We start from the raw sequence: 27,702 nt of genomic DNA on the forward strand, positions 1-27,702 counted from the left end.
TTTGTAATCCTATAAAAACAACTGTTGGCTATACCATACTAAGACCTGTATCTCTAGCTGCCATTACTTCCTCCAGTATTTATGTCCTTTATATAGTCTTCCAGAGAAAGAGGTGACCCTTACAGGTTGCACTGTTCAGTGTGAGGCTGAGATCCTGTGCCTTTCTTTGAGAGATGGACCCTATGAATTTTTACTGTGGGTGTGCTGGCACTCCATGTGCATGAGACTGGAAGATTTTTCACTAGCAGTGTCCGTTGGTCTGCACCTGCGCTTCCTCCTGTGCCAAACTGAAGGCATAAGGGTTGGCATGGTTCCTTTCTACTGCTTATGATCGGAGGAGGAACCCCTCAGTGTCCACAAGCTTTGCTAGCATTCCTGCTGTAATTTAAGTTTTTACGGTAACAATTTTTGTTGGGTAGGTAGTTTTAAAATAGTTGGTATAATATAGGGTTATTTCTCTTTCCCTTGTTACCCCCACCATTTGGGGCACCTACTGTGCCCAAGATCCCAAACTTTAAATCCTGCCTGGCCTAACACTGGGTTTTCCCAGTTAGTGATTCCCATGAGAGTTGTCCGTATTGTCTCAGGAAATCACACATTCCCACTAAGTGTAAGGTCCGTTGTTATTTCCCTCCTTGAATTCAACAGTCTCCTGAGTTCTGGCTCTGTAGACACTTGATGGAGCTTTCCATGAGGCCTAGTCCAACCCTGGGCCTTCTGGCTCGCAACACATCAACCACAGTGTGATGAGGTGTTCACCCTACACAAGCCCTGAAAGGGTTCAGGTTGCTCAGATACAGGCCAATTAACCTTTTAGGCCACACCTGGGGGAGAGTCACACTTGGTGGAAAAACTCTGCAGTCACTCCCTAGAGAAGAGGGGCGTGGCAAGAGACAAGGAGGAGGAGTTGTCTTAGGGGGAAGTAAGCTCTGGAATCCTTGGCAAGAACCCCAGAGGGAATGAAGTAGCCACCAGGTTCAGAGGAAGCTCCAGTGATAATCCAGGTTGGTCCCAGAAGATAGGGAAGAAAGAAAGGGAAAGAGCTCAGGGAAACAGCAACAAGGTCAGAAGTTGAGCAGACCTTGGGTACTGGGCATAAGATCCATATGCTGGAACCTGGAGTAGTGGACAGGTCTGTGTCACCCCACCAGCCACCGGGAAAGTGGCATCGTCTGGTCAATGAAATGGAAAACTGCCTGAGACAGTTTGTCTAGTGGGACTTTGATACTCCAGGACGGGAGGGGTATAGTGACCTGGCTAGAAGGCCAAGTCATGAAGAGGGAGTAACCTGAATTCACAAAAAGATCACAGAGCAAGCCACTGAAGGGAGAGGCTGTCAGATCAGTCAAGAGCTCATCCCCGGATGAGCCACAAGGAGGTGCCCTAGGAAGAGAAAACAGTGATCACCTCCATCAATGGTACCACACCACAAGAAAGATGACTCAGTTGTACTAATACTCTCTGCCCAACCCAAGTCTGCATTGTCAGTTCCACCCAGAGACAGATGCCCTCTCCTCCATCCGTTCGGCTGGGAAATACCATTTACTGATTCTAATCGATAGTATCCATAGAGGTTCCTGTACTGATGAGGTGTTACATGCTGGTTCTGTCTACAAGTTGTGGCATAGAAGCACCTACACCATCAATGCATTATTCACTGGTCTTCCACTAGTCCTGGAATCAAAAGACAAACAGTACTGTTGGCTTAGCAGGTGGAATTAGAGGATTCATATTCCTCTGACTAGATGGAGACTGAGGGTATGTCTACACTGCAATTAGATGCCTGTGGCTGGCCTTTGCCAGCTGATTCAGGCTAAGGGGCTGTTTAATTGTGATGTAGACATTCTGGGTCAGGCTGCAGACTGAGCTCTGGGACCCTCCCACCTCTCAAGGTCCTAGAGCCTGGGCTGCAGCCCAAGCCCAAAGGACTACATTAAACAGACTCCATGAGCCTGAGTCAGCTGGCACAGGCCAGCTGTGGGTTTTTAACTGCTGTGTAGACATACCCTTAGACAGCAGTGCCTCTTATAGTTCAGAGGCATGAGATGAATCCTGATAGGAGCTCTAGAGTCTCCTAGGCACTCTCTCAATCCTGCACAGCATATTACTGCACCTGGGGTCAGCGGTACCCTCCAAGGACACCCCATCCATGTCCATATCCTCCCACCCACTGACCATATTGGTGCTCCTAGATTCCTCACTTCAGGTCTCCAGGCTATCGGGAACCAGAGTGAGAGTTCACACAGCTATCACTGATGGTTGATACAATTTTGGTTCACCACCATCCTGCAGATGGCCTCATGTATACATTCTGAACTTACTGCTTGAGTATGTGAGGCAGGACCAACTATCCCAACCTAGCTTCCTTCTGTCTCACAGCCTGATTTTTGGATGGACAACACACGTAAAGAGATCATGTTCAGAAGAGGTCCAATCCATCTTTCACAACAGCAGGAAAATCTTTACAAGAAAATGTTATGCTGACAAATGAAAGTGGCGCTCCCTTTGGTGCCAGCATCACTCATACATCCACAGAATGCTGAGATATCTCTCTAATTTTGGACTATCTTCTGTCTCTAAAGCCATAGAGTCTATCCATTATCTCATGGTATGTACATCTAGCAGCAACTAATGTCTTCCACCCTCCAGTGGAGAACTGCTCAGTCTTTACTCACCCTATGACTGTGAGGTTCTTAAAGGGTACTGCTAGAACCTTCACACACACATGCCCCCCGGTATCAAGACCTACACCTGCCTAGGACCTGAACCTGGCACTGCCAGCCCTTATGAAACTGCTATTTGAGGCTTTAGGGCCCCTGTGGTTGATCTCCCTTATACAGCAGATTTTTCCTTTCATAAGGATAAGGTTTCTTTGATATTGCATCCCAGTTTCAGGATTTCAGTATTTATATCTATTGTGTTTAAAATCTAAGGTATAGTAATGAAAAATCTGTTGCCAAACTCTTGTGTGTGTTCTTGTTCATGGAAAACAAAAGAGGTAATGTCACTGGAGAGAAAATCGCTAATTTATCTTACTGGCTTCTGACAAGTCTTGTATTTTGTTTTTAAAGCAATCTACAATAAGCCAGGTTTCTCCTTTAATTTTATAGCTATTTATGGTAATTTTGTAGGTGTTAAATGTTAATTTTTATCATTTTCATGCTAAAATGTTTATTTTATAAAGAAAATGTTAAGCCCGAATATCAAAATACATACTGGTCTCTGTGATAGTAATGGTCTAACATACTGTATATCTCAATTTTGTTGTTCTGAGACCCGATATGTATGAAGTTGCACATATAACTTGTGGTTCCTGATAATTTAGTTGGGTATAGAGGAATTGTCATAATGTTCGGCTATCTATAAGGAGTCATTCAGCCAAAAAAGTATGTTGACAGGAGATGAGTTGTTTAGTTTATTCTGGTTTACAATGAAGCATTTTGAAGTGATGAATGGGCATGCGATTTTGTGATCTTTGATAACTCAGTTGGGAGAAAGTTTGATGTCTATTAGAGAAGTGGTAGTCCAGGGGTAGGCAACCTATGGCACGGATGCTGAAGGTGGCACACAAGCTGATTTTCAGCGGCACTCACACTGCCTGGGTCCTGGCCACCGGTCCGGGGGGCTCTGCATTTTAATTTAATTTTAAATGAAGCTTCTTAAACATTTTAAAAATCTTATTTACTTTACATACAACAATAGTTTAGTTATATATTACAGACTTATAGAAAGAGACCTTCTAAAAATGTTCAAATGTATTACTGGCACATGAAACCTTAAATCAGAGTTAATAAATGAAGACTCGACACACCACTGCTGAAAGGTTGCCGACCCCTGTGCTAATCACTTATTGTTTACACTCAGAAGGGTTTTCTACATTGCGGAACTTAAAAACATCTGCCCTGCTTCTCTCTGCCAAGAGTTTTTGACAACAGAACCGCTAGCTGACTATTCAAATTGATCACAGCTATATGCATGTTTTTCCTTTTTAAACTAAATTATGTTGCAACATAATATGCACTGTTTAAAACAACATGCATTGACTTCATATTGGCCTTGGTGAAAAATGAATAGGTTGACATATTTGGGTGTTTTTTTGTTGTTTTTTTTTTACTACTGATAAATGCTGTAAGTTTTCACAGTGACTGACAACTTCTCTGCCCAAGGAGCTTAAAAACTAATTCAATAATAATAAACAGAACAGTTTATATGCAGAAAGGAATAGAAAATACTGCATTTCACTACTAAAGCTTTTGAATCTATTACTTATTTTTATTTCAGTGTTTTTTCCGTTTTGGTTTGAAATATGCTCTGGCACACTTACAGATATACAAATTCAAAAAAAATTATTAATCCAACTGAATTTCATCATGTGCATAATAATAAAAAAAACATTTAGCTGGAGACTGTAGGGCAAGAGATGGAGAAGCTGACTTAGAGGCATGCTCCATAGCTGAAGTCTCATTATTACATCTGCATATAAAAGATCTGGAAAATCAATCCTGAATAGGGATAATGGGCACTGTTTGACTTCTGCTTTATGCACCTGATGGTGCAGGATAAATGGTGATGACTCGTTTGCATAAAATTTACTTATGTGCATGTTTGCAGGATTGATGCTTCAACTTTACGGCATGACCTGAAGGTCAACAGCACTAGGGTCTGTTGTGTGAACTCTTCTGTTCTAGTGTATAAGCTCTTTTGCTGTCAAGGATGCACTGTATATACTTTTTCTTATACTTTCCTTGTCCAATAGAAAATGAAATAGGATTGCGGTTTCCCTCTATCATCATGCTGTACACATGCATTAGTTTGGGTTTAAGATTTGTTTTCATCATCCCACTTTCGATTGATTTTCAGTTACTTTATCAGGATAAAAGTATCCATTTTGTGATGTTACTGTGAAAGAAATGCATCAGACTGCTTCTGCGAATTTGCTTGTATATTTGGTGGTAATCACATCTATATTTACAACTTTACACAAAAAAATGTTAAAAGAACATTATTAAGGTTGCAAAGTCAAGCACTCAAAATTTAGAAAATGACTGCGTAATCTTAATTCAGCACCCTTTTGGCATATGCATGATGAGACAGTCTTTAATTATATGACCACGTGTTATTGTACATCACCTTACACTAATGAAGGTAAATATTTGTAAGACTATATTTTGAGGGGTGAGATTGTCTCTGGATGCCATGTAAGTGTGAGGGGGCATAAGGAACTTAACACAAAGAACCAGTACAATGCCCCCCAAAATTTTGGATTCCCGATGAAGATTTTGACTGTTTTGCAGTAGGTTTTAGAAGCTGAAAAAGGGCTGGATTAAGGTACTTGTTGCATAGATTAGAGACTCAGCACGCTGTGGCTGGAGTGAAGGCAAGACTGATTTTTCTTTCCTGTTTTTTCTTGCTCTGTGACTTTTAGTGGCCATGCTAACCATTCACAACTAACACCACATCCCCCTTTCTAAAAGGGAAGTGTGATAAAACCTTTATACTGTAGCTGTACATGAAATGTAACCTTTATCCTGTAACTGTACATGAAACAACAAATAGCCCTCTGAAGAGCAGGGTAGACTGCCTGAACTTTGTGACTTACTCTGTTCCTTTTAAGGTGTTCGACTACTAGTCCTCTGACTTCCTTGTATTCTCAAGATCTTATGTACTCCTCCAGGAAATGCAGGAGGCTGTCTTTTTATTGCTGCATCTCTCCTTGCAGGGAGAGTCTCAAGAGGGTACATGTGCTTCTATATGGGTAGGCGGGGTGTTGTTCGCAGGTTCCATTTCTTGGGAGTGATGTAGGTAGATTGGAGGTCCCCCAGGTGACACAAGGTGACATTGGTTCCAATGGAGGATTCCTGTTGCCATCTCCTTTTCTTGAAAGTCTTTCATGCAAATGTGATCTCCTAGATTCAGTACTCCCAAGGATTTGACTCTGTGGCACTTGTCAAAGACCACCTTCTGATGAGGTTTCTATTGATCTTTCTTCTGTAATCTTGGGAAGTCTGGCCAACAAGAGTCGAGTTGGGAAAGGAAGGTTGTGATAGTGGACTTCAACTGCCTTCTCATCAACAGTTTTGCCGGCTGCATCCATTTGCTGGAGGTGTTGACTGGGAAGGCAACAGAGCAAGATAAGGATATGAGGATTTAAAAAGAAGCTGTTTTATTTTCTTTACTATATGTTGTGCTTTACCATTACTCTGATGGAACTGGGCTGGATCTGACACAAATGAAACTGTAGGTATCTGCAAACCTCTTGTAAGTCTCAGACGAAAACTGAGTACCATTGTTAGAGATGTCTTGCTCCAGAATTCTAAAACAGGCAAAACATGGATTTTATCCTCTGCACAGCTGCACTTGATGTGATGTTGAGTGGCCTGACAACTTCAGTGAATCTTGAGACATAATCAGTCATCAAAAGACAGGTGGTATTATCCAGATAAAAAAGATCAGTCCTGACTTTCTGTCACGGCCTGTCTGGTACAGCAGATGATAGTAATGGTTCCAGTGGATTTGTTTCACGCAAGCACAAATTTCACATTTCTCAACTCTCTGCTGTAGTTGTTTGCTCAGCCCAGGCCACCAAGCTGTCTGTCTGTTTAGCTCCCTTCCTGCATTTTGTAATGCATTGGTGTCCCTCATGCAGTCTGTCTGGGATTTCCTGCTACATTAGGGATACCTAATCTGGACCTCTTCACAATAAACCTTGCTTTATAACAAGATCCCTGGAAACCACCCAGTATGATTTCCTAGAAGTTTCTGTCTATTTTGTGCAGCCTTCTTTGTAGTGTTTGCAGTGATTCATGCCTTGACTAAGGAATTCATCTGCTTCTTGCAGATGTTTTTCTGTGGTGAGGAAATCAATATGTACTTCATATGTGAAATCTTCCAGAAACTGCTCCTCCTGTTCACACTCTTGCTGTGGTTTGTCTGAGATTAGGGCACTGGGCACGTATCAGCTGTGGAGGAATGCTCATATCTTGCTACATTTTTCTGAATACCTGATTCTGTTTAGTTCCAGGAATTCTGTGGACTAATGAGCTCTTGTAGTGGCTTTGACTACTGTGCCAGGTAGGTAGGAATTTTCCTAGGTATGTTACTATGTCCATAAATTGACATATTTCACTGATGCACTGAGGCGCCTTCATCTGGGTAATCACTTGTACTTACTCTGAATCTGGTTTGACCCCTGCTCCATTTGATCTAGCTTAGACAAACAGTTGATTCTGTTTTTGAGAATTTACATCTGTCATTAAGGCTAGGTCTACACTGCGGAGGGGGGGGGGAGGACAGTGGGAAGGGTGTTCGACCTAAGATACGCAACTTCAGCTACGCGAATAGCGTAGCTGAAGTCGGCATATCTTAGGTCGATTTACCTGGCCATGAGGACAGCTGTGAGTCAACCGCTGCCGCTCCCCTGTCGACTCCGCTTCTGCCTCTCGCCGCGGTGGTGTTCCGGAGTCGACGGCAGAGTGATCGGGGATCGATCACTACCCGCCAATCCGGCAGGTAGTGTATACGTGCCCTAAGTGTTAGGCCTGCTGTCTCGCATCCTTCAAGAGACGTAGGTTGTGTTGGGTTTGAGATGATCTGTAGACAAGGATATCATTCATTTGGCAGAGAGCCTCTTCCAGACCCTCCAGGAATTATGACAATTTTATCTGGAAGTGTTCCAGAGCAGAAGATATGCCACATAGTACTCTATTGAAACAAAACCTTCCAAAAAATGCAATGAAAGTCATTGTAGTACAGCTTCTGCAACAAGTTGTATCTGTCAAAACCCAGATGGGGCATCCAATTTTGAAACTTTTGCTTGTGTAATTGTCAAATGGTGTGCCCAATATATGGGAGTACGTTTTGCTCTCTACAGACATTCTCATTGAGCTTGGTAAGGTCTACACCCATCCAAATCTTGTCATTTAGTTTTGGGATCACAACCATGCCTGCATAACATTCAGTTGGAGTGTCTATTCTGGAAGTGACACCCCTCTGCTCAATGAGGTTGACCTCTGCTTTCATTCTGCGTGGTAAAGGAAGGGAGATTCTCCTAGGTGATATTGGAGCATTTGGTGTAAGTTTAATGTGGTATTCTTCCTCTGATTTCCGCAGTCCTTTTTTGGGACCTCTTTGGAATCTCAGGTTCTAGCTTCGTGATGACTGGTTCTATCCTTATAACCATGCTTATGGCTGTGATTACTGGAAAATCAAGTAGAGCAGTGCATAGGCTATCTACAGCATAGACATCTTGGGATGTAGTCTTCTCAGAGTTTTAGAGTGGCTAGCATTTTCCTTTCACATCTAATGAGGACTTTCCAGGGCCTTTCAATTCATTTTTGAGTCATGAAAGCACCAACACCTCAACTTTCTATAAAATGATTCTGGAATGACCTGTTACATCAATACCTGTGTTTGTTTTGAAGTATTTTTTATAATTTCCCAAGGGGATTATGGTGATTCATGGTGGTTCCAAAGTCTTTTTGGTCTTCATTTGAAAGACAGCTGCCCCTGTGCATGTAGACTGGCAGACTGCAGCATAATGTCACCTTCTTAGACACTTCCAGTATGTATTGTGTTGTACTTTCCTGGATAAAGCTGTTTACAGTGAGGTGGTTTGCCACACCGTGGGATTCTTTCATCCTCTGTTGTATTCTTGTTCTTTACTCAATGTTAGCATAGCCATCTCTGGATCCCTTTATACTTGTGCTTATCTGGTTGGGTATTGTTTCTAGACATTCTAAATATTTTTCCTCCCCATATGTATGGCTTCTACAGTGGGTGCCTACTCAAAAATTGTCCAGAGGAGAGTCTGTTGTGTCTTTATGTATTGATTTTGGAATACTTTGTTCTTGGCTGTCACTAGTGTGAGGGTTAAGATCATTTTGGTATTGCTGTGGGCCCTAGCTTAAGTTTCAGTGTCCCTTACTTTTCTAGCCACATTCCCTGTTGCAGCCTGGACTCACCATAGCAGTTCTCTCTGGACAGTCTGTGTTTTCACGCCTCTGCCTGTTTTGTTGCTAGTCTGCGCAGTTTTTAAGCTGTTCTGGATAGAGACTTGCTTGTGTGTTCTCTTTCTCCCCCCCCTTTTTTATGGGGGTGGTGTGTTATCCACTGGATCTTTATTCAGTCCCACTCAGACATCATGCAGAAATTACAGAGACCCAGAACGTGGTGTTGGGATGAATGGAAAACTGTGGCTTCTTTGAGAGGTGTGGCTGACTCTGCAACTTGTAGAGACACTACCTGGGGATCTGTACATCTTTTATAGACACTATTCCCTGGTGGAGGCATTTAGATCTTATACCCATTTTGGCAGAACTGTCTTACCTGCTTCCAACACATCAGGTCACTGTTTGAGAGTCACCAAGAATGTAATATATCTGGGCAATCACTTGAAGAAATAACAGTTACTTACCTTACAGTAATTGTGGTTCTTTGAGATGTGTTGTTCATATGTATTTAATGACCTGCCTCCACTCTATATGCCCTTGGATGGGCAGGTGTGAAGACATTCAGAGCACAGGTATGGCCCCCATGGACACTGCTGACCAAAACATTCCTATAATGAGTTTATGGGACATGTTTTCCATTGTTGGTACACATGTGGAAAACGCATATTGAAGATCTACTGTTACTGCAGAGTAAATAACTGCTCTTTCCTGTTGTAGAATTAGTGGATTGAAAATATTTCCACTCTTTTGTATTGAATGTAAGAATTATAATTCAATAACTACAGACCTTTTGATGCTACAGTTAAGGTTTTTCTTATAATGTGAAGTACATTTAAGATCTGGAATAGCAAATTATGATTGCAGATTTTTCCTTTTAGTTTTCTATTTATTTGTCATGACTAAATATTTTAATAACTGAGAAAAAAGTATCCTGCAGATACACTCTTCTGCTTTTGGGCCTGATGACCCCTTATTTTAACAGTAGCACAGTGCTCTAAATAAAAAAGAACAATTAATTTCAGCGAGAAAATCTTTTGAAGGAAGGAATAAAATTTTTTATACAAAAACTTCTGTTCTTAGAAAACAAACATACTTTCACCTTAAAATGGATGGTTTTTATTTTGTGTGTATGTATGCACATACGTGCTTTACATTTGTTTGAACTCACCAGCTATGTCATTCTTGTCCTTTGTCTTGTTCTTGCTTTCGCAGTATGTGCCTCCAGATCTTTGCATCTGTAATTTTGTGCTGGAGCAGTCTCTCTCTGTCAGAGCCCTACAGGAAATGCTGGCCAACACAGGGGAAAATGCCAGTGAAGGGGTAAGTAAATTATTTTTATTTTGGCATCAAAACGGATACCAGGCATCCAACTTTAAACTGTTTCTAATTTTTTTTAATCCCAATTAAGGACCTTTAGAACAGAGGGTGCCTCAGAATGGAGTAGCAGGGACTTAAGTATTCCTATTATTTAGTGTTGCCATTGATCCATCACCCTTATGATGCAGACAGGTTTTCATACTGAGAAGCTAGGTGCATTTAATGTACTTAGTAGATGAAAGAAAATAGACCCATGCTCTACAAAGGCCAGTTTCTGTACTGCTAGTTCAGAATTGGCTGCTGAACAATGCAGAAGTGCACCATTGGGATGAGCCTAGCTTCTGCCAGCCAAAGGAGTATGAGTTTTCATAAGGTTGCTTTGAAATTGAGGTCATCAGCATGGTAGCACTGTAAACCTATCAGCAGTCACAAATCAGAATAAGAGTGTATAATCTTTAAAGTTAACTGTTAGCTTCTTAAATTCATCTATCAACCAAGTAAAGTGACATAATTTATTCTAGACTTCAAACGTTAATATACTTTTTGTAGTTTTATGTCTATAACTAAAGAGTTGTTTCTCAGTGAGTTTGTTGTAGTTATGGTGAGAGAGCATGAATTCTCCTGTGGAAATGTTTCATTACAGATTATTTTTATGTGTTTCTGCATCTCTAAATGTATTAAACCACAAAATTATATTTAATAATGTTGATAGTCTGGTGTAAATGCACATATGAAAGAGATTTGAAAAATAAAAGCTGCAAGTTCTGTTGTGCTTACATGTTGCATGGTGGAACGTTAGACCACTGTAATAGCAGGGCACAAGAATGAGCTAAAGAGGATTTTCATACTGAAGGAACTTCCAGATGTCAGACTAATAAATGTACTTTAGAAATGTATTCTCTTGCTCTATTTACTACTGAAAAAGCTATTTGAGTTTAAAAACTGTGGTTTGCTCTTTCACAGTCTATCTTTATCTCCTTTTGTGATATGGAAGTGAAGTGATAATACTGAATTTGTGGCATCATAATCCTTTCTTAGGCAATAGAAGTGATAGTGTGAGTAAAAACTGGCGTGAAACTGAAGCCCATATCCCAATTACTCTGAATTTGGTGATGTGTATGCTGATCTGAACTTTACTGCTGGCTCCTTTCTTTACCATGGAACAAACCTAAGCCCTGCGTCTGAACTTGCTGTTGGGAAAGTTCAGATCCAAATCCCACCTTCACAGCTCTGAACCATTCCTAATACTAAACACGTATAATCATTGTCAAGGTATTAAAAACCCTAAAGGGTCAAGTTCCATATAATATGATATTAAGGTTACAGCTTAGGGTCCTTTTTAAAATAAACAAATGTTTGGCTCTAGTCTCCACCTAGAATTTTTAGTCACACTTATGGGTTCTAGGAACTTAAAACTAAAATTCCTGATCACCCTTACTTTCATCAATCACATAGAATCGTGGCTACCTGGTAACATTCATTCTTCTGAATGTATTGGGAGAAAGGACAAATATTTAATTAATTAATACTGTGGAGTTAAATAGAAACTCTAAAATGTGCCTGTGTTGCAGCAGAGTCTGTATGATGGGCTGCCATACTGGGAGCCACAAAACTCTTATCTAAGCCTCACTGTCAACTCCAGTTCAGCCCTGGTAGTAGTCAAACAGGCAAATGGGCTCCTCTTGGCTTGTACTGAGCATTATTTGCTGTGGACTACTTTGGGCCACTGAGGCTGGCTATAGACTGCTTTGCTTTGCTGATGTAGACTATAGGCCCTGCTGCCCAGCCAGATCATCACCAGGCTGCTGATGTCTGCTGTGATGGGATGCTTGAATCAGTTTCTCAATCTAGCTTTCAACCTCTCTCACTGGACTGGGAGCACAGAGCAAAGGAAGACTGAATCTCTACATTCAATTTAATTGCTTTGGGCTCAATGCCCCATCTAAGCCAACCAAGAAACTCAAAATGATACCGCTCTGTTACACTTTGCATAACTACATGGCAACTACATGTATCAAATTAACCTGTGCGCAGCTAGATGACCATTCAATTTTCCCCTTTTCTGTTGTGGGGGAACCTGAAGACTCCTATTTTCTGAAAGCCTCATAGCACTGGGGCTTACACATATAATTTTGATTTCACTGCCAAATCAGGCAGAAGGAAAAGTGGACCTGTGAGGGAGAAAACTATATGTTTTTCAGATTAACACAATATGGGCATATGTGTATGGGAATTAAAAAATTAATTTGGGGTAATATCCTGTTTGTACAAATGCTGAATTATTCCAAATTTACTTCAAAATGAAAACCTCCTCTGACTCAGTTTTTCATGCTTTTATAGACTTAATACAGTTTAAATGTACTTGTAGTGCTTCTTCTTTTTCTTGGGATAATCCTGGAAAATAAAGAAGGTTGATGGGGGAGGGTAGACTGTAATGGCTCCTTTGGGAGGTAGAGCAATTGAGTGTTTGACACAATAGAGGATAATTGTTCCTTTGAATGTTTTCACAGTTTATTTGGAAATTTGAATGTACACTTTTTAAAAAATGTGTATTTTTATACTAAAGATGGTAATAGCTAAGAATAAAAAATTAGAAATGTAATTTTCTCTTTTGAATTATAAATTGGCTTTTATACTGTGGTCTGTTTATTGTCTGGGTATACCGCAAGAAGGACAGGAGACTTGTTAATTTGTTATGGATTTTAATCAGGCCGCAAATTTATTATATACATGTCTACCCGGCAGATAAAGTGTACAGTGCAGGCAAATCCATGCTTATTCAAATCAGTTCTCCGGGGCTTTCACCAGCCCCCCTTTGTTTCCATCCAGGTCCTCCAGCCAACCCATGGCTTGAACCTTACCATCCACCAGCCTCGTAAGAGGCTTAAGGAGGGCTATGAGAATGGGGGGAGAGGTGGCTCCCTGCTGTACCGGTCATGGGAGTCCCAGAACCCCCTCCCCTGTTCTGTTTCTTTATCCAGTACCTCCTTTTAAGTTCTGTACCAGCCATTTATCTGGTCACTGGCTGCCCTCCCTATGGAGTACCTGCATTGAACATCCACCCAATATTACAAAATAAGTTGCGACATATGGCCTACCACCTTTTCTGTTTACCAGAAAAGGTCCATCCTCACCCCCGCTGCGAGGAAGGCGGAAAAAACACACTCCACCGAAGCCAATTATGGTGGTGTGGAGAAAAATTCCTTCCCAGCCCCCTTTTAAAAGGGTCAACTAGTGTAATGCCCACAGCAGGTCCAAACTCAGCCTGCCATTCACCTCCACTTGCTGGCTACTAGGGGAGGGAGGGTGGGTGCTGGCTTCCTCGCTGCTTTCATATAGAGATTTGCCCCACCCAGGTTTTCTGCCTTTATGTACATTCCTGGGGGCACTGGGGGGTGAGTCATTGCTGCAAAGTTGACCATTGAGCACCTTTTGCAGCAGTTTCTTACCTTCTTCCTCTCCCCCTCCCCCTTCCCCTTTCCCCAACCACAAAGCACAGCTGTCCTCCTTTGGGTAAGCCCACACAAATTCTGCCCCACATTTAGTTGTGGTGCAGTCATTGTCCTGCAACAACTGACCATTTGAAAACAGATTTAGATTTGATCCACTTGTAAAGTGGATGCATCAAAGTACTACGTAAGTATTGATTACGTTACAATGATTCGTATTTCTCCCAATAAAATGAATGTGTAACTCTAGCTATGATTAGCTATAATGTAATTGTGTACTGAAGTTTCCAATCTATAGTCAAGAGGCCATATTCTCTTTTAAAATAGGATAAATGTTTCCAAGCACTGTGTGAGTAACAGAACCACTGTAGTCTGTTGCATAAGGACCCATCCCAGTGCTCACTAACTCAATGGGAGTCTTCCTCTTTCTTTCAGTGTGTGTGTTGGACCAGACCTTAAATACATTTTTAGGTCATTTTATTAAGTTTCCTATCTATGAAGTCACTGCAATGTTTCAGCAGATTTGCATATATTAAAATGTTCACATTAAAGTACCATAGCCATGGTTCAAAATTAATAATTGGGTTGGTTGGAAATTTAAAACAGCTGCCAAAAATGCCACGTTAACATCATTGCACATTAACAAAATAAACGTTTTTGTTTTAGATAACAAGCATTTTTTCATTTGCAAGCAATGCAAAGGGAAAAAAAAAAGAACACCGACACCCAAAATAGATCAGAAGCATCAGAGATATGGAAGAAATAGCCAAAAATATTATTTCATTTATAAAGATTTATTTTTGAGTATAGACCTTGCGTGGGATTTTCATTCCAGAGCAAATGGGTACAGTTAAAATATTCCCCAAATATTTAAAATTTTATATAGTTTCAAAGAAAATATTAACATGTTTTAAAAAGTTTATAGTTTCAAAGAAAATATTAACATGTTTTAAAAAGTTATTCAGTTTCTGCAGATGCTTCTGAAACTTGCTCCTTTGCAGAGGGTCAGCACAAGGCCTGTGTTCCACCACTTTGGTGCAACGTACAGGTACTTAACTTAGTGCTGGCCCTTAGCATGATGGTGAGTTTCACTTTGACCTCCAATTGACTTCAGTTGAATTTTGATGTAATGTCCAGAGTGCTTTTAGTATTAAGTCCTTTTCAACAAAGGTTTATTTTGGGGGAATAAAGGGTAATTTGGGGGTCACAAAGACGCAAACAAAAATTTAAAACTGGTAAATTTTTGCATTCCTGTAATTTGAACAAACTTTTAGACCCTCAAATTCACTTTCTTACCAATTGGTTCTCTTTGCAGGTGCTAAAAGTATTCCTGTTCTTTTATAAAAAAAAAAAAATAAAAATTTTTTTTTTTTAAATACAATCCATAATCCCAATGTCTTGGTCAACAGTCAGGACATATTAATAATAATTTAAAAAGTCAGTATCCACTCTACAAGTCTATTCTTGCATCCTTTATGTGTGGAACTCACAGTAACTTTACTGGGACATACATATACAGAGGGCTTGCAGAATCAGTAATATATGTAAGCACATTATTTTTCATACTGTTCTATTAGCGCAAAATACTGCAGTTCATACGTGTATATGATGGACGTGTGTGTGTGTGTGTGAAGACCTAAATTATGTATATATACACATACATATAGAATATATATGATTATGTGGTATGAAGTGTTGTGGCTCATCAGAATAAGTCTGGGATGGCTGGATTCGTTACTCATGAAGATGTGACTATGTTATTCAAGTCAACCAAAAGGAGTGCCAATAAAGTATTTGCACCACAATAAGCCAATATGTATTGTACCTGTGTAACATATTTGACAGAAATACTATTTTAGAAGGGTTTTAGAGATTTTAACTTTTTATATTGGGACTATTTTCGATATCTCTCCACCTGTAAAAACAAGCTGCTTTAGTACCACAAATTCAACTGTGCATTGCTCAGAGGAAGAAAAACAGTAACTTTAATTGTTTTCAGTTAGTTTAATCATTTACAGTAGTGTAGACTCAAAGCAGAGTTTTTCACCCCAGAATATTCCAAATCAGGTACGGATCTGAACCTGGGTCTCCCAAGCCAGGATCCTAACTACCAAACTACAGACAGTGTCTCTCTCTCTCTCTCTCTCTCTCTCTCACACTCTCACTCACTTAGTTTCAAAAATCTCATTTTCTTTCCAATCCAAAACAAAAACAACCTTGGAAATGTTATTTGAAATGGAATTGTTTTCTGACCATCCCTATTTTTTTTTACCTGCAAAGAGAAACATCTTTTAAATAAAATGAATGTTATAGCCTAAAAGTTTTTTTTACAAAGATTCTATAAAGGCAGCTGACTGGATTGATTTTTGTAAAAATTTGAGGAGAAAATATACTTATTTGCTGAGATTTTGTAGGCTTCATTTCAATGTACTGGTGGAGTTATCAAGCTGTGGAAAGTGGACAGACCTCTTTATGCATCAAACCTATAATGGGAAGGATTTTATTATGTTAAAAAGGAGATCCAAATGTATGTGTCTGGAGATATTTTTATGCAAATGTATCTGAATTAGGATTTGTGTATATATGTACAAGACATTTTGTGTGTATATATGTACAAGACATTTTGTATGTATATTCATGTCTCTCTATCTAATCATCGGAGCCCCATAATTAAGTTGGGGTTCAGCTTTCTACTTAAAGCAGTGATTCATTCACTGTGTTTTGTATGAAGACTATAGTGTATTCTTCCCTAAATGATAATACACAATCTGTGGGGCAGATTGTTAGCTAGAACAAATTGTCATAGGTCCATTGAAATTAGTGGAGCTATGATAGATCCCTTAGCTGGTGTAAACTATCCTTGAGAGTCAAGATTGATTTTTCAAGTAAATATGTTAAAGCAGTTTCACTTACAATGAATTAGAAATCAGCCCTTTACAAACGTTTACTTTTTGAGCCTTACGATTTTTTGGGCTCCACTAAAAATTAATTACTGAGTTTAGAGATTGGAAAATTGAGTCACTTGTAGTAATTTTTTTCAGCATCTGCAGAGTAGTTCAACTTTTAAAAACTATTATTGTACTAAGTTTTCATTTATTGATATTCATCATAACTGTTTCTTTTTCTGTCACATTGTTTACTGCCAATTTTTATAACATCAAATGGATACTCCAAAAGCTAAGTATTGCTTTAAAAAAAAGGTTTCTAGCCTTTATGGTTATAGAGAAAATCTGTAAAATATTAACCAAATGTTGTATTCACTGGCTAGTAATGCAAAATTATGTATTCATTTGTTATCTGTGGCTCTTGCCAAAGGGTTTTCATGAAAGTGACCAGCTGACTCAGGAGTATAGTCCCTATGTCTACTGGGCACATTTAAGGATATGCTGTTCTGTGCGCAAGAAACTCTTGGTTGGAAATCCTTTCTCAAGCTGAAGACCCTGGGTAATTCATACATATTTTATATTGGTTAAGGTTCCTGCACACATCACATTAGGACAGCAGCCTCAAAGGCAAGAAAATGAAAAGTTAAGCCATCTAACAGTACATATCCTTTACTCTTCCAGCCATAGACTGACACCTTACCACTAGCCAACATCACCTTATCACCAATGACCAACACAAACAATGCACCATCATCTTATCTCTGTTGCAGTAAGGATGTCAGCCTTCCATAAGGCCCTCTCCAAGACTTGAATAAGTATGATATTCTGGAATTCTGCAGAATGGGTGGAGGGATGGGGCAGACTCGTCTGTTTGTGGTGATGAGTATGGAGGAGTTGTAAGAAGGCTGACATTTCTCCTTAGGCAGATGTAAGGTTGTAGTACATTGTCTATGATTTATGGTGGTTGAACTAGCTGTGAGATGTCTCTCTCTGGATGGAGGTGTAGAAGGTGTGCACTGTTAGATGGTTTAACCTTTCCTTGCTTTTGAGGGTTGGGATCAGGAACATTGTGTGTACTCTAACTATAGCTCTTATACAATGTAGTATTTATTGTGTGCATGTGTGTGGGCAGGTATGTTTGCAACAACAAAAATAATGTAAATTTAAAATACAGTTTTTGATTAGTACTCAGAGGTTTATATTTAAAACTAGTGTCAGAACAAGCAAGACCTGGGCCAATTGATTATCACACCGGTTTTGCTATAGCATTCATGAACACAATCAAATTAATTACTGTCTTTGTGAGAAAGTATGTGTGACACAATAAGAGCAGGAAAGAATCAGTTTTTGTTCAAGCTGATAAAACAAAAGTAGTAAAATATGTTTACTAATCTGTTCCATTGTCTGTCTGTCTCTCTCTCTCTCTCTCTTTTTTTTTTAATAGTAAAAGCAAGGGTAGCTAATTTTTTTCCTGACCATTTTCTTTGGCTGAATACATCCTTATAAATGTTATGATGTAACACTACTGCAATACCATTGCAGTGATTTACAGCTTCTTGCAGCTCATTTTATACTATAGCATGCAGCTTACTCGCCAGTTTGCTGATGGTATCAGTACTGTGTCAGTAGAGAATGGATGTTGAATGTTATATCACTGTTTATTTGGGTCAATTTAAAAATGCCTGACAATGGTAGATCCAACCTTTAGGTCAGCAATATGTTTATATCGTATTTAAAAATATAAACAAAACATTTGAACACATCCACAACAAAATCCTATGCGTAACTAAATTTTCATTTATTATTTTGTTTTTCACTTTGCTAGCCTAGTGACCTCTCCGAATGGGTATGTTCTTCCTTTCTTCATTTAATATACATATAGTTTGCATGTATCTGACTTCAGTTGTACTTTTAATAAATAAGACCTTTCACTTGTAAGTGATCAGAACAGTTTCATTCTTTCTGCCTATTGTTTCTTGTGGTTTTAGATGGGGCCCACACACCTCCAAGCTAACGATCAATCAGTCAGTTAAAATATTGGGCTCAGCCAAGCTGAATTATTTGTCTCTTAAAATAATAATTTTAAAATTTTAAATAGAGGACCTCTGAAATCTTAGAAATTTCTGAAGATCTTTGATCTGAGGGTTCAGAAATTAATCATCAAACTTTCAAACTATTGTATTAAAATCTAAGGGAAGCATGCAGCATCTCTTAACCCAAGTTACTTAGAAGTCCTAACACAGCTTAAAATGCTATTATGCAGTTACAGTTTTGCAGTTACATATAACTGTGGAGTGCATAATAAGAATGAAAAAGCTAGTGAAAAAATTACCTACTTTCTGCGGGTTCAGTTCTGCATCTTATTTAAAATAAATAGTACACTATAGCCCCATTAAATCAATTGGATAATGTTCGAAGCATGGTGTCCCTCAAATAAGCAAGAGTGGCAGAATCAGGCCCTACATGCCAAATCTATGGCACTGCATCTTTGGAAATATGATAGTGAAGAATGCTAATTCATCACACTGTTTAAGAAAAATCCCAAAACTTTAAAGTCAAGCTAGCTTTTTACATTTTGCGATCTCATGAGTAAAGGCATTTTCAAGTGAAAGAACATATAACATTTAATCTACTTACTAATATTTCTCTCTCTTGTTCTCTACCACCTACTTTTCTGAAAATAGAACTTCTGTTTCTGTGGAATTGTCTTTTAAGGATGAATTATTTAGTCTTTTTTAAAATTCTAAATATGCTTGCTATGCAGTCTGGGTATTGTTTTGCAACAAGAATAACCACTGCTTTTCATCCTAATATTCTATAAACACTTGAATTTTTCTTGTGTTTTAGTGGATATACAGAAGCAGTAGTTGATTGTAATGATAGCCTTTGCCTTCAAGAAAAGTAACTTATTAACTGTAAGGTGATTGAGTAAAATATACTTTGAAATACTGCATTAACATACATAACTGTATTCAAGAGCCTGCAGTATCCTATGGCCTATGATTTTAAATGTCTGAATAGAAAAAGCATTTTGTTTTCAAGCATTTTGAGGTTGCAATTAGCTACCAAAATCCATTGTCACCAGAAATATTGAAATTCAAAAATCTATTTTATATAGATTTTTGCCTCCGTTTAGCATGTCTTATTTGAGTTTTATTTTTTCATGATTTTAGTATTCATGAAAAGGGTTGTTTGAAGAGTTTAGCCAGTCTTTGAAAATGTAACCTGTTTGCTCTATTTGGTTATGAATTGAAGACATGGATCATTTGTGCAATGCTTGTGAGTGATGGTCACTTGAGGTGAATGTGGCCAAACTTACTGCATCAGTTACAGTGAGAAGGATTCAAACCAGTTTCACAGGGTGGATTAGAAAGCTGAATTTATTCCATTTGCAGTTTTTATCCAGATGAAGTGATGGAGTCAAGTAACACTAACATGTTCTAAATCCGCCCTCGCCCCCACCGATGATTCTATTGAATGTAACAAATCTATATATTTTTATTTTTTCATAAACTGTGCTTCTTCTCTGCTATATAAATAGTGAAGTGTATAGTATTGTGATGGCAGAGCTGGCTTAAAACAAACCAGACTTGGTGTGCTCATGGCTATGCATTATCCTTTTGAAATATAGTAGTATGTGCCTAAGCATCTAATAGATAAAATCTGTAGGTCTAATATTTGATTTTAATATAACCCCATTACTTTTCTGCTCATAGTGTCTTAATTTTCAAACAAAACTTAATACACAATTGATGTTGTAACGATGACTTCAACAATTTTGTGTAGAATAGTAAAGATAGTAGATCTCATGTAGAAATACGATTTGTGATTTGTTGGAATATATTCTGTATTATTAGTGGTGATTTATTAAAATATGACAGATGCTATGATTGTGGGTCTAATTCAGGAAATCACCACAGTGAATAGTCCTATTGAAGACAGTGGGACTGCTCATGTGAGTAAAGGTATTCAGATCTGGCCTAATGTTTGGAATATACCTATCTCATAGAACTGGAAGGGATCCTGAAAGGTCATTGAGTCCAGCCCCCTGCCTTTACTAGCAGGACCAAGTACTGACTTTGCCCCAGATTCCTAAGTGGCCCCCTTGAGGGATTGAACTCACAGCCCTGGGTTTAGCAGGCCCATGCTCAAACCACTGAGCTATCCCTCCCACCAGTGTTGAAGATAGGTTCACATGAAATTTGTTTCTCTCATTATCAGCATTGGCCTCAGAATTTTCAATGTGCTGTTTCTGAAGCAAGCGAACATTACTGAAATGAACTTCCCCTAATGTACTGAAGTTCCCCTAAAAGCCATTATTTTAAAAAATGGTTTCAATACTGCATTGCAGATGTAAGCTAGTTCTTTTGTGTAGTAGAGTGGTGTCCAATCCATGACCCTCATGGGCTCTCTTAAGGAAAATGTGTATTTGGTTACAAATGTGTTTCTTGAGTCATACCATGCCACTTTCAAATGAAAGTGTATGAACAAAGTTGGTCACTACCACTATCTCAACTGCCTGTCGTGGCTTGCAGCTTCAGGAGCAGCTCTGATGTGATCCTGGAGCACTCTGAGTACCTGCTCTCCCTATGTGTTGCTTCTTATGGAAAGGAGAAGAGCAGATCCAGTTGCTCCATTGCCTGATTATCTGCCATTCTGTGGGAGCCCCCGGGAGAGCAGGATAGGAGCTCAACTGCCTTTGCTTGACCCTAGGGGAGTGTCTAGCAAAAGGCGGCACTGATTTTCCCCCAGCTCAAGTTAGAACATTTTAGAGGTGGTTCTGACTTGCACCAGCTAGCAACAGTTCCCCGGAGAGCCATACACCCACTGAGAATAACTGGAACACTCTGAGCCTGCGGAGCTCATGCATAGGGATTCCTGTGTCCCAGCTTGGGGTACTTCTAGCAGGGGATTAGTAGATTATTTTTTCATTCTTTTCAACACTGGAGTGGCATAAAGTGAACAAAATAGGAGAGAGAATTTGCCCCTAAATATTGATTGTTGTCTCCTGACCTCCTTAAAATAATGTTTGGCCTTTGACTGAAAAGTTTGAATACCTTTTGAACTATTATTACTTTGAACTATTGTGTTTTTCCCTGATTTCCAGTTATTTGGAATAAAATTTGAAGTATATATTCCAACCAGTCAAATGTTGTAACTCGGGTAAATATTTAATCCCTCCCTAGCTTTACTTTATTTAACTCCTCTTAGATACTTAGCAGTCAGGGAAATTTTTCAAACATGGCCTCTGAATTTGCATGGAAACATTTTCAGGCTTGGAGTTTTGGGTTTAGAAGCTTATTTTTATGACTATTAACAGTATTTATGCAAATCCAAGTCTGGAGGACTCACAATATTTCTTGCTTCAAACTGCATGCCCAGAAAGTTGACCATGCATATTTAGCAGCTCAATTTTGGCCACTTTTAAAAACATAGTACTTTCAATAAAATATATATATTGGGTAGGTAATAATTTAAAAATTGATTTATACATTATATTTTAAATTATAGAAATAAATCCTGTCTATTTGTGTCTTTCTTTGGATTTAGTATTAGAAATTGAAAGAGTGATGTCTCAACCATATTTGTATAAAATAATCTTTTCCCTAAAATACCAGTGTGGACCCACTGCATAATAATTTAATTATTATCAAGCTGATTAACCAGTTGTGGAGCTACATTGATACAGATTGCATTCAGGTAAACGTAAGGATGTTAGAGTCACAAGGAAGGATGTGTCTGGGTTAGTAAGCTCTTTAGGGTAAGCATCTTCTTATTCTCTGTCTCGTCAAACATCATGTACCTTTAAAGCATTATGTATCTGTTCTGTTTCATAATACTCATTTAGATTACTCATTTCATAACTCATTTAGATTATAGATAGTATATGGCTATTACCTTATTTAAAAAAATCAGCTTCGACTTTTTTTGACCATTATTCACATGCACATTTTGAAAAATCTGCAGTTTTGCCCACAGGTCAATGGAGAGATATGATGAAGGTTTCTGTGCTGCACTAACACATTACATTGTGTTAATTTTAGAGTCCTAGTCCATTGGGAAATAACTGATTACTTTATTTATTGTGGTGTTGTCCTTCCAAGGAGGCAAATGTCAGCACAAGTGGGATCTAAACACTTTAATAATGCTCATAAATTTGTTTATTCCACAACTTACTTTTTGTGTAGATTGCTGTTGACAATTTTAAATTTACAATTTTAATTTATTGTTTGAGTTGTTTTAATTCATTGTGGCTTGCAGCTCTGTGCAAATAATAAAGTTTATTGCTGCCTTCTGGGTTATCCTGATAGTACCAGAATGATTAATTTTCTGCAGTCACAATGGAAGAAAAATAGATTCTGATGCTGTTTTTGAGATTGATGCTGCTGAGGCCACTGTATTGCAATTTTTTTTTAAACAAGTTTTTAGATTTTTAAAAACATCAAAAAATCCAACTATAAGTTTAAGGCCTTACCTCTGGAGATGCTGAAAACCTACAATTTCCATTGAAGACAATGGAAATTAGAGGTGCTCAGCTCCACAGAAGATTAGGCCATTAGTTGATTGAGAACCACAGACATCTGAAAAGCTAAGTATTGGGAAGGGAAATAAAAGGAGAGTTAGGGATGTTTTAGTCTAAAATAAAGCAGTTCATCATATGTTTGTTTACTTCAGTACATGGACCACCAACCATACAGACTTGGAGGACAATCCATACCAGAATATTAATTAGAAAGCCCATATTTAATAAAGGAACTGTAATTTATGGATTGGAAAAAATGGCTACAAAATTTTCACTATTATAGTTGGCTTTGCTAATAAACACAGCAGTGCAGCTACTCTGAAAGTCTCCTTGTAAATTAATAGATTAAAAATATATTTCATATGGTCAGTCACTGGTTAGACAAAGGAAATATTTGCACCTTTTGGCTATATATACACACGTGACCTACAGTCTTTAGTAACAGAAGCTGAACAGACATGAGATGTTCAAATTGATCCTTCTTGTGCACCAAACCAGTATTTTTATGGTATTGACTGGGTGTTTTAAATACCTTTCACAGGTATCTGAACAATTTCAAGATAAAAATAACAGTATAACAGTAAACAAAGCTTTGTCAGTAATAGCTGGAGAGAGAAACTGTTTTGCACCTGACCTTGAAGTATTGAGAAGCACTTGAATGAATGTTAGTATTCTACCACCTTAAGCCATATCAGACTTGAAGACAGCACACAGCCTAAATGACGCAACCAGCCAACTATCTGACACAGATTATAGCCCATGCTGTGACACAGTTGTTACAGTGGCATATGAATCACCGCATCTCAAAACTACATGAACAGCTTGAAAAGGGAAAAGGGAATACCAAGACGTCTGTATACAATAGTTCATCTCATCATCTCTTTCTGTAGCAAATTTATTCTTCCTATCATCCTCATACACTTTTGTTTGTCATTTGTGCTGTTGTGTTTTATTTAGACCACATGCTGCTTAGGCAAGGGCCTGTGCATGTACGTGGTGGTGTAAAAATCATAATAAAAGCTGAATTTGTCTTCATTTTAATGGTAATGAATATACTATAATTTCTACCAAAGTTGGAATTCTGACTCGTGAAACCTGCTGCTCCCTGAGCCACTGGTGGATTCTTTCTCCTTGTTTTGGAGCCACTTTTCTTCTTATTATTTGTTACTCCAACATTGGAACACCAGTGCCTAGTGGCATATAAAAAGCACTGCAGCCATTCTTGCTATGCCAGGCCCTGCTCTACCTCTCTTCCCATCTTACAGTGCCAGCCTTTGCACATCTGGAATCCTCACCTAACTGATGCTGGCTGTATACTCCCAATACTCTCTTCTCCAGTTTACAATTAAGCAAGTACAATAATTCTGATCCTGGCAATGATAATGTCTTATGGGAAGTGGAGGTGTTGGGAATATGTTACCAGAGGAACGGAAGGAAGTCAATACTGACAGCTGGTCTGAGCTGAGATTTTAAAAAGAAAAAAAGGCTGCCTCTCTGCTTCCAACCAGACATGCTCTACATCCCAGCCACACTCTCAGAAGCAATATGTTGGGCTTGCCTTCAGCTGCTAGGGGGAGAAAGATTGCTCCAGGACCCAGCTTTCTAGATTTCCTTACTTAGGGTCTCCAAACTGATTTTCTTTTTCTGGCTAAGACTTCCGCGGGCGCCTCAAGGTTCAGGTTAGTTAGTGGAGTAGAAATTGCCCTACTGTAAAACTCCTCTCAAACTGCTTCAGTAGTCAGCTTGTGTTGCCCTATATCAGTGGTTCTCAGCCAGGGGTGGGCCTCCCTGGAGGGCCGTGAGCAGGTTTCAGGAAGTCCGCCAAGCAGCACCAGGGTTAGACTCACTGGGGCTCAGGGCAGAAAGCCTAAGCCCTGCCGTGCAGGACTGAAGCCCGGGGCCCTGAGCCCCGCCACCCGGGTCTGAAGTAGAAGCCTGAGCAACTTAGCTTCGTGGAGCACCCAGTGGCATGGGGCCCTGGGCAATTGCCCTACTTGCTACTCCTTAATGCTGGCCCTGGCTTTTATATACAGAAAACCAGTTACTATGGCACAGGTGGGCCATGGAGTTTTTATAGCATGTTGGGATGGGGGGCTCAGAAAGAAAAGGGTTGAGAACCCCTGACCTAGATAACCAGTTCACATTCCCTATCCCATTCTCTGGAGATTTCTCCAATTTTACCCTCAATGTGTTAAGTCCCCCCTTCAGCTCATCTCATCATAGAATCATAAGATGGGAAGGGACCTTGAGAGTTCTTCTAGACCAGTTCCCTGCATTCAAGGCAGGACTACGTATTGTCTAGACCCAGTGATGAGCTCCCCAAATCCTAAGAACCGGTTCCCTACCGGGTCCTCAGCAGCAGTTTGGCGGCAGCGACAGGGTCTTCACTTGCTCTGGGTTTTTGGGGGCATTTCGGTGGCAGGTCCTTCACCCAGAGCGAGTGAAGGACCCACCACTGAAGACCCGGTAGGGAACTGCACGGTGAGTACAAGCCCCACGTGCCTGTCTCTCCTCTCCCCATCCGACCCCAACCCACATCCTTCCCCTGGCTGCCCCACCTCAGAACCCACAACCCATCAACCCCCGCTCCTTGTCCCCTGACCACCCCCTCCCGAGACCCCCCCATCCTAACTGCCCCCCAGAACCCCACCCCTACCCAACTCACCCTGTTCCCTGTCCCCTGACTGCCCCGACCCCATCCACCACCACCCCGACAGACCCCTGGAACTCCCACGCCGACCCAAGCCCCCCCCCATTTCCGGTCCCCTGACCGCCCCCCAGAACCTCTGCCCCATCCAACCCCGCTCCCTGTCCCTGGGACTCCCTACCCCTTATCCAACCTCCCTCTCCCAGAGCCTCAGCATGCCGCGTCCAGGAGCGGCCCTGGACAGCGCTGCAGCGGAGCCTGAGGTCCTGCCAGTTGGCCTGGAGCTCGCAACCCTGCCCCCTTACCACGCGGCTCTGAGCGGGAGGAGCTCTGGTCCCGCTGGACCACGCTGCTTTAGCTCTGTCAAGGGCCACTCCTGGATGCAGCGCGCTGAGGCTCCAGGACAGAAGGGAGGCGGGGGTAAGCAGCATGGTAAGGGACCGGCCCGGCCCCCTTACCATGATGCTCAAAGCAGCAGAAGCTGCAGAGCTGCGCTGGCGCCGGCAGCTCGACACGCTGCAGCTCTGCGAGGGGGGGAGGGGCTCGGGGAGCCTCCCCATCTGGGAGCTCAGGCAGGCCGGACAGGACGGTCCCGTGGGCCGGATGTGGCCCGCGGGCCGGAGTTTGTCCATCCACCTGCCCCTTTAGCAACCAGTTCTACACCGGTTTCTAAATTTAACCACCAGTTCTTGTGAACCAGCGCAAACCGGCTCCAGCTCACCACTGTCTAAACCAGTGATCTCCAACCTTTTTATGCCCAAGATAACTTTTTGAATCTAAGGAGAACCCATGATCTACCCTTCCCCTTCCCCTTCCCCTCCCCCGATGCCCCGCCTCTTCCCCACAGCCCCCCTCCCTTCACTCCATCCCCACCTCTCCATTGCTCACTCTCTCCCATCCTCACTTACTTTCACTGGGCAGGGGGTTGGGGTGCAGGATGGGATATGGAGTGCTGGCTCTAGGAGAGGGCTCAGGGCTGGGGGTTGGGGTGCCGCCTCTTGCCGTGCAGCACTTACTTCTGGTGGCTCCTGGTTGGCAGTGGGCACAGCAAGGCTAATGCAGGCTCCCTGCCTACCCGGCCCCACACTGCTGCCGGAAGGGGCCAATGTGCTCCTTTGGCCCCCGGCCTGGGCACTGGTCCTGCAGCTCTCCCAGACAATAGGAGCTGCACGGGCGGTGCTTGCAGGCAGAAGCAGCGCGCGGTGAGACTCCCCTGCTCCGCTGGCCATGCGACTGCGCTGGCCACTTCCAGGAGCGGCGTGGAGCCGGGATAGGCAAGGAGTCTGCCTTAGCAGCACCCACACTACACCGCTGGAGATGTTTGCCTAACTTACTCTTAAAAATCTCCGACAGAGATTCCACAACCACCCTAGGTAAGTTTTTCCCAATGTTCAACCTAAACCACCCATGTGCAATTTAAGTCCATTGCTCCTTGTCCTATCCTCAGAGGTTAAGGAGAACAATTTTTCTCCCTCCTCCTTGTAACAACTTTTTATGTACTTGAAAACTGTAATCATATCCCCTCTGATTCTTCTCTTCTTCAGTAGGAGTGACAGTGTGATATATTGTGCCTTGTGTTTTTGCACATTGTCTCCTTCCTGAGCATTGCACCCCACCCTCACCACATGTAATCCACTATCATGCTGTCTGGAGTGGCTCATGACTGAGTGTGCCAACCTAAAGCCAGACTGCAGGGCAGACCCCCAAAATTGGTGATATGTCCTATCAGTAAATTTCACCAACCCAATAACAAATGTGAACTCCTAGATCACTGAAACAGTCTTACAATGGCATCAGACAGTCCCCTTAGGCTCTCCAGTCTATCTTGCCATCCAGGCAAGCTGGATTTAATGATGAATAGTCACTTGCACCAACAATCACACAATATTCAAGTTGCTCCCAGTCCCAAGAGGCCAGTCATTTACCCCAGATC

The 27,702-nt window shown here is 40.8% G+C and overlaps 1 protein-coding gene across 1 annotated transcript in view; it reads left to right on the forward strand.

Annotated features, from left to right (window-relative positions):
- Positions 1–27,702, forward strand: part of RYR3 (ryanodine receptor 3) — a 637,001-nt gene that overhangs the window by 151,359 nt on the left and 457,940 nt on the right. Inside the window, 1 exon segment of the mRNA XM_039536203.1 lies at positions 10,161–10,268. Within this exon segment, the coding sequence (XP_039392137.1) occupies positions 10,161–10,268 (108 nt within the window).

The sequence above is a fragment of the Mauremys reevesii genome, linkage group 4, assembly GCF_016161935.1.
Source record: "Mauremys reevesii isolate NIE-2019 linkage group 4, ASM1616193v1, whole genome shotgun sequence".
Taxonomy (NCBI): domain Eukaryota; kingdom Metazoa; phylum Chordata; order Testudines; family Geoemydidae; genus Mauremys; species Mauremys reevesii.